The 6,695-nt window shown below is 70.7% G+C and overlaps 1 protein-coding gene across 2 annotated transcripts; it reads right to left on the bottom strand.

The window, feature by feature from the left end:
- Positions 1 to 1,242: 1,242 nt before the first annotated feature.
- Positions 1,243 to 6,593, bottom strand: RGS11 (regulator of G protein signaling 11). 2 transcript variants are annotated; one of them, XM_030002442.1, is made up of 17 exons: positions 6,476 to 6,593; positions 5,640 to 5,736; positions 5,243 to 5,293; positions 5,050 to 5,156; positions 4,886 to 4,937; positions 4,750 to 4,808; positions 4,507 to 4,583; positions 4,308 to 4,389; positions 4,082 to 4,150; positions 3,364 to 3,393; positions 3,219 to 3,280; positions 2,867 to 2,980; positions 2,638 to 2,753; positions 2,142 to 2,229; positions 1,902 to 2,040; positions 1,755 to 1,837; positions 1,243 to 1,683 (listed from the first exon to the last, which is right to left on the bottom strand). In XM_030002442.1, the coding sequence occupies exons 1-17, from the start codon at positions 6,533 to 6,535 to the stop codon at positions 1,557 to 1,559; spliced, it is 1,413 nt and encodes a 470-aa protein (XP_029858302.1). In that variant the 5' UTR covers positions 6,536 to 6,593; the 3' UTR covers positions 1,243 to 1,556. The 2 variants fall into 2 exon arrangements, with proteins under 2 accessions (XP_029858302.1, XP_029858303.1); XM_030002443.1 differs by having other exon boundaries at positions 3,364 to 3,387.
- Positions 6,594 to 6,695: the final 102 nt, after the last annotated feature.

Raw genomic sequence — 6,695 nt, 5'->3', positions numbered from 1 at the left:
CAGGTGTCTTGGTGATGCTTTGATGGCTGAGCTGGCCATAGCTCTGCCCTGTCCCGCTGCAGGCAGGTGATGGACCAGGTGATGGACCGGGAGAATGGAGCATGTGGAGGGAGGCTGGAGTTAGATAACCAAGCTGGGCCAGCCCGTCCCTGCCCCCCGCCTGGGGCTCCCTGACCTGGTTTTACACCCCAGATTCCTGCTGCAGTCCATCAGCATGAAAATCTCATGCCGGGGCTTGGATTTGGATCAAGCCGGAGGGAGCAGCGTGGCAGGCGCTGTCTCCTGGAGCGTGGGACCATCTGTCGCTGCCTGGTGGCTGCCAGCGCCGAGGTCCCAAGCTCCATCCTGTGACCGAAGCTCCTGCAGCTTCCTCTGCCCCAAGGCCTCTCTGTTTGCCCCAGCACTGAGCTGAGAAATAGCCCCTGCTCCGTGCCGGGAGTCCCGAGCTCCGTGGCAGGGAAGGATGCCGCAGTCCTGAGCATCCCAAGCATCCACGCTGTTTGTTAGCCAGGGTGCAGGCTGGCACTGCTTAGTCCGTTGTGGGCTGGGGACGTCCCCAGCGTGCTCCGCTCTGCGGGTCCCTGGGTGCGTGCGGGGTGGTGGGCTGGGGTCCGAGGCTGAGCACTGGCGGGTACCAGCCCCCCTCTCCTTTATATAACCACCAGCGTTAATCCCCCACAGCTGGGGCTTGGCTCCCGCGAAGAGAATAATCCTGCCGTGAGATCCTTGGCCTCTGCTCAGATTAACGGGCCGCGGGCAGGCAGAGTGGCTCAGCTGCCAGCCCTGCTCCTTGCGTGCCACTGCCAGCCCGCGGGGCCCTTGCAGCCCGGGTTTGCTGACCCGTGGCACCTCTGGCCCTGCTCGAAAGGCCTTTTTGTCCTCCCTGGGGGCTGTACATGGGCGTACCCGTGGCAGCAGGGTGACCGAGTGCCCTGAGCGCCAGCTCAGCCACGGCAGGAGGGCAGCTGGGGCTGCCGGCGGGGTCTGGCTTTGCCCCTCAGAGCAAGCAGAGCTGTGGGTCGTGGCTGTGCCATGGGCACACGTGCCTGGTCGTGTGTGTGTCCCCCCCGCCTGGGATCTGCACCCTCGCTGGGTGCTGCAGGCAGGGGAGGGGGTTGCTGTCAGCCCAGGGGGGGGACAGGACACGATCCAGCCCAGAGCGGCGGCCACCACCATGTGCACCCCCCACCGTGCAACCGCCTCCCTGGTCACCCCTCACCGAAAACCATGGGAGCCACAGCGTTTCCCCATGGGGGCTTTATTGTCTTGTGCCCGGGGTGGGGGGCATGAGGAGGGGGTAATCCCGCACCAGGCCGGCTGGGTGCGGGCTCCCTGAGGGAGAAGGGGGTGCAGGGCTGTGAGTGGGGGCTGCAGCGGGGCCAGCCTGGCCCTGGGGGGGGGGTTGCCGGGGTGGGGGGGGCGTATGGCTTCTCTCCTTCAGTGCTACTGCCGGCAGGGTCCTGCGGCGGGGCTGGGGTGTGCTGGGCGGGGGGCTGCGGCCGAGCCGGAGGGTGCTGGGCCAGGGGGCTCCGACGTTGGAGGGGGACCGGGGCCCCTCAGCTCTCCTCCTCGGGGACGGGGGCAGCCGCGGGACCCCTGCTCCTCTCCTCGGCATCGCCCGCGGGCAGGAGCAGGGCCGGGCTGGGGCTGGAGTGCCGCTGCTTGCGCATGAAGGGGAAGACCCTGTGGGCAGAGAGGGGTCAGCGCTGGTGGGGACCAGCCCAGGACCACGGGGGGCCGGCCCCTGCCCTCACCGCTTCTTGGTCTCCGGGGGGATGACGGCCTCGGCCAGGAGGTTCCTGTAGAGCTCCGACTTGAGGAACCGTGGGTAGGAGTCCTGGGAGAGCAGAGGTGTCAGGCTCCCGCCCAACCCTGCCCTGCCCAGCCCTGCCCTCACCCACCTTCTTCATCAGCATGTAGATGTGCATCTGGGCATCGTCCATCACGTAGCGGTGGGGCGTCTTGATGCCCTCCAGCGTCCGCTCCATGGTCTTGCTGTCAATGTTCACCCAGCGCGTGGCCCCGGGAGCCAGGAACTGCCTGGGGAGTCGCAGCCGGAGGCGAGCACCCGGCCCCGCGGCAGGACGTTCGCACCATGATGGCCTGGCCTCCCCCCAAACCCTCACCCCGCTGGCACTCACTGGTAGATGGAGTCCACGATCTCGGCGATGCGGGACTGCTCCCCATAGCGCAGCTCCTCACACGCCTCCCAGAAGCTCAGGTTCTCAGCTGAGGAGGGGGACATGGCATTGGGGATGGGGACATCGTCCCCTGGCCATCGCTGCTGGGCTCGCCGCCCAGCCAACTGTGGGGCCAAACCCCCTGGTATGGAGCCAGCTGCTGCAGCGTGGGGTGGTGGGTTCAGGGATACTGGGACGTGGTGGTGGGTCAGGGGCTGCCAGGACAGGTTGGTCAAGGGGTGTCGGGATGTGGTGGTGGGTTTGGGGATGCCAGGGTGGGGCAGTGGGTTTGGTGTTGCTGGGATGGGGCAGTGGATTAAGTGGTACTGGGATATGGTGGTGGGTCTGGGGGTGCTGGGACAGGTTGGTGAGTCTGGGAGTGCCGAGATGGGATGATGGGTTTGGGGTTGCTGGGACAGGGCAATGGGTGAGGGGGTGCAGGGCTGCGGCTGCTCACCGCTAAACTCCTTCTTGAGGAAGTCGAGGAGCTGCGCCCGGCCCAGGGGGTCGGTGAGGAGCTCGCTGAAGTTGAAGCCCCAGCGCTCCACACGCAGCTTCGTGGGGGTCTGCACCCTGCGGGCGACACCGGCGTCGGGGCAGGCATGGCCCCATCCCCCCCCTTGCACCCCGTGTATTGGCGTGGAGGGGGGAACAGGGGCTGGCAGCCCCCCCCCGAGGGCGCTTACGTGGGGGCATTCATGGCCCAGTACGTGGTGTCGTCTGTGATCCAGGGGTTGCTGGGCAGGCAGCCGGACATGATGGGGTCGTGGGGCATGTACTGCTCATTGAACTTGATGTACCTGCCAGGGGCAGCGGCTGGAGGCGGCCAGGACCACCGTCCCACCGTTGCCACCGGCCCCAGCCACCGCGGGGCCGTGCTTGGGCTCTGAGATGACCGTGGAGCCTCGGCTCCGCTCCCCACCAAGGGTGATGGCAGCGCAGGCACCGTGGTGCCGGCAGCTGTCCGCAGGAATGTGGGTGCTCCTGTCACCCCAACGGGGACCCTGCCCGCAGCCGGGGCAGCTGCCGGTCACTCACCCCTCGAGGCAGATGGAGGACTTCACCCTGGTCCTGGCCATGGCCTTCCTGCAGTACTCGATCTGGGGCCAGGCGCAGGGGAGATGTCAGGGGTGCCCGGCAGCCCGTGTCCCCAGGAGCCACCCCCGCCCCTCGCTCCACTCACCTCCCGCTTGTAGTAATCCATGTTCTTGGTCTGCAAGAGATATGCAGGGCTGGGTGAGGGCATAGTGGGCTGGGACATTGTGCCCGCCAGCCCTGCCATCGCCACCTTGGGCAAGGACCCAGGCATCCAGCCCCCATCCTTGTCCCGGCATCCCACGGCCATCCCTGTGGTCTCCAGCCTCATCCCCACACCCCTCATAGGATGAATCCCGGCATCCCCCCCCCCCTCCGCCCCAGCGTGGCACTGGCCCTGGGTTAGTGACACTTACGTGGGCACAGGACACGGCACACGGCGCAGAGAAGAGAAAGTGGGTGGTTAGTGAGGACAGGCTGGGGTGGGGGGGGCGACTGGGGCAGTGTTAGTGGGGCCACGACACAGGGAAGGGCCCAGCGGTGGCTGCGGGCACCCCGGGGTGCCAGGGCTCCCGGCAGCGCGGCTGCTCCATGGGGATTAGGGGTGCTGGCACAGAGGGGTGGTAGGTGCACGGGCGAACACACGGACCCCCCCTGGTTCAGCCAGGGCGGGGGGACAAGCTGGACACATAGATGTTAGCAGAGATGGGGCTCCCCGCCCCGCCAAAATATAGGCACCGCCTGAGGGGGAGGGGTGGCCAGGCACCCACCGGGGCAGCTCGGCACACGCGGGTGGCTGTGCCCGGTGTCCGCCGGCAGCCCCGGGGGTGCCCCCCCCCCCCCCCCCCCCCCCCCCCCCCACTCACCAGCTGGACGCGAGTGGTGTGGCAGTTCCTGCGCTCAGGGCCCTGCTCCAGCACGTTGGGGGCTCCCGGCTGCAACGAGAGCATCGTGCCGGGGGGGACTGGCGGGGACCCCCCCCGCGCTCCCCAGCCCCGCTCCCCGGGGCCGGGGCCGTGCCTGGTGCCGGGGAGCTGCCCAGGGCTGCACCCACCAGCCCGGCACCCCTCGCCCCCTCCAGCCCATCCTCACCGGGGGCCGGTTGACGAGCCAGTACGCCTGCTCCTGGCAGTCAATGACGATGCGGTCGCCCTTCCGCCGCTGCTTGGCCGCCCTGCCCGTGCAAAGGCAGCGGGGAGGCGCTGGCACCCTGCCTGCCCCGGCACCCAAGGGTGCTCCATCCCCGGCGGCTCCCCAGGGTGCAGCGGTGCTGGGCCATGCCTGCACTCACCGAAGCTGCTCTCGCGCCTGCATCACCACGAAGTCCCACGTGTGGTTGATCCGCTTGTGCAGGAGGTTGTAGTTGTCCTGTGGCGGGTAGGCATGGCGTGACACCCGGCCCCTCGCCTGGCTCTGGGTCCCATCCCCGCTCCAGCACAGGGAGAGCTGGCGCTGCCCCGCGGGTGAGCCCCTGCTCCTGGGTGAGCTGAGACCTCCCGCAGCTCACCACAGGTGTGAGGAGGGCACCGCTCACCTTCTCGTGCTCGATCAGGTCACCCTGCCTGCGGATGTTCTTCTTGGCCAGGTAAATGGCTGCAAGAGGAGCGGCGGCACCTCAGGGGGGGCCGGGAAGGGGCTGCAGCCCGTGCCGGCGGCACAGTGGCACCTACCGTAGTCCAGCTCCGTGGCTGGCCACTTGGTGCTGGTCCAGAAATAGGGGGTCTGCAGGGTCGGGAGGGGGAAGAGGCTGAGGTGGACGCTGTGGGGTGCCGTGGTGCCGAGCCGGGGGAGCCCCGAGGCTGCGGCAGTGCCCACACCGCCAGTGGGGCCGCACCTGGAAGCGGTAGGGTGACTCGTCCGCCCGCAGCACCAGGCTGCGGGGGTCTTTGAGGGGGTAGATGTAGCCGTGCTTCACGATGAGGTTGCCGAGGTGCAGCGACTCTGGAGGAGCGGAATCGGGGGCTGCACGGTGGCTCGGCAGTCCCGGTCGCCCCCACGGTGCCGGCCACCCGTGCCGGGGCACTCACCCTCCTCGGAGATGCCGTACTTCTGGATAAGCCACTCCACGATGTCGTTCCCTGGGGACCGAGGCGGCATTAGCGGGGTGCGATGGGGTCCCCCAGACCGGGCACGGGGAGGTTCCCGGGCTGAGGCACCCTAGCACGGCACAGCGGGTGCCGAGGGGGTTCACGCAGGGTGACGGGGGCCCTGCCAAGGACATGCTGGGCCGCCCGCCCCGGCGAGCGCCCGCCCCGCTCAGCCGATGCATAATTGATCCCAGCTGCAGCGCTGAGCACCCGTGGGTGCGGGGAGGCGAGCGGCGCAGGGCTGGGTGCTGGGTGCAGCACCGGGGCCACCCGGGGAGCGCCGGCACGCCTCCCCCACCCCGCGCGCCTCGCGGGGCGCCCGGCCACGGGGACCCACCTGTCATGGCGTGGGGGATGACGGTGATGAGCAAGCGTTGGTTCCTCATCTTGATGCCCATGTCGGGGTCCTGCATGCTGACGATCATGCGCTCCATCTGCCGGGCAAGTGCCTGCCACGCTCAACCCCCCGGCCGGGGGCACCGGGCCTGGGCACAGCCTGGCTCCCCCCGCCCTGACCCGGGGCACCCTGTGCCCAGCTCGGGGACAGCCTGGCAGCCCGCAGCCGGACCTGGGCACCCCGTGCCTGGAGCGGGGACAGCCTGGCACCCCGCAGCCAGACCTGGGACGCCCAGCAGCCGGGCGAGCGTGCGACGCCGGAGGTGCGGGCACCCGTCCTCCGGGCATCGCTGGGCCGGGGAGCCCCGGTTTTGGGGAGCAAGCTCTGCCGGGGCTGCGGCAGCACCCCGGGCCGGCGGGCAGGGTGTCCCCGCGTGGGGCGGTGCCCGGTGCCCCGTGGCGGTGCCGGGGCCGGGGTGATGCCCGCTGTCCCGCGGTACGCTGGGTGGTGCTGGTACCCGGCCCCGGCGACCCCGACGCCCGTGCCGCCGGCGGTGCCCGGTCCCCGACGCCCGCATTGCCCAGTGCAGTGCCGGTGCCCGGTCCCCACGGTCCCAGCGCCCGGTCCCCGCGGTGCCCAGTCCCCACAGTCCGAGCGCCAGGTGCCCTCGGCACCCCGTCCCCAGGGCGCTCAGCGCCCGGTCCCCGCGGTGCCCGCCGCCCGTGCCGCCTGCGGTGCCCGGCGCGGTGCCGGATGCCCGCCGCCCGGTCCCGGCGCGGTGCCCGCTCCCCGTGGGGCCGGTGCCGGTGCCGGTGCCCGGGCCGGTGCCGGCTCACCTTGCGCAGACAGGGCATCTGGAGGCGGGGGTGCCGGCCGCGGGGGCCGCCGATGGTCATCGCGGGTGCGCGCCCCGCGCCGCGCCGCTCCGCCCTGCCCCGCCCTGCCCCGCCCCCGGCCCCGCCCCGCGCCCCCCACCCTCCCCCACGCCCCCCCCCCCCCGGCGGCTGCCGCCGTCTGCGCCGGCCGCCCCGACGGGCACCCCGGTACGGGCGCCCC

This window comes from Aquila chrysaetos, chromosome 25, assembly GCF_900496995.4.
Source record: "Aquila chrysaetos chrysaetos chromosome 25, bAquChr1.4, whole genome shotgun sequence".
Classification (NCBI taxonomy): domain Eukaryota; kingdom Metazoa; phylum Chordata; class Aves; order Accipitriformes; family Accipitridae; genus Aquila; species Aquila chrysaetos.
Note: the sequence above shows the minus strand (reverse complement) of the source record. Positions and strands in the feature narration are given on the sequence as shown.

What these genes read in the sequence shown, in the direction of transcription:
- RGS11 (XM_030002442.1), bottom strand. Translation starts at nt 6,535, where the DNA reads ATGACCATCGGCGGCCCCCGCGGCCGGCACCCCCGCCTCCAGATGCCC. An exon ending in AGATGCCCTGTCTGCGCAAG is followed by an intron (nt 5,737 to 6,475) that starts GTGAGCCGGCAC and finishes CTTGCCCGGCAG; the next exon opens with ATGGAGCGCATGATCGTCAG. An exon ending in GGCTCGTCAACCGGCCCCCG is followed by an intron (nt 4,151 to 4,307) that starts GTGAGGATGGGC and finishes CTCTCGTTGCAG; the next exon opens with CCGGGAGCCCCCAACGTGCT.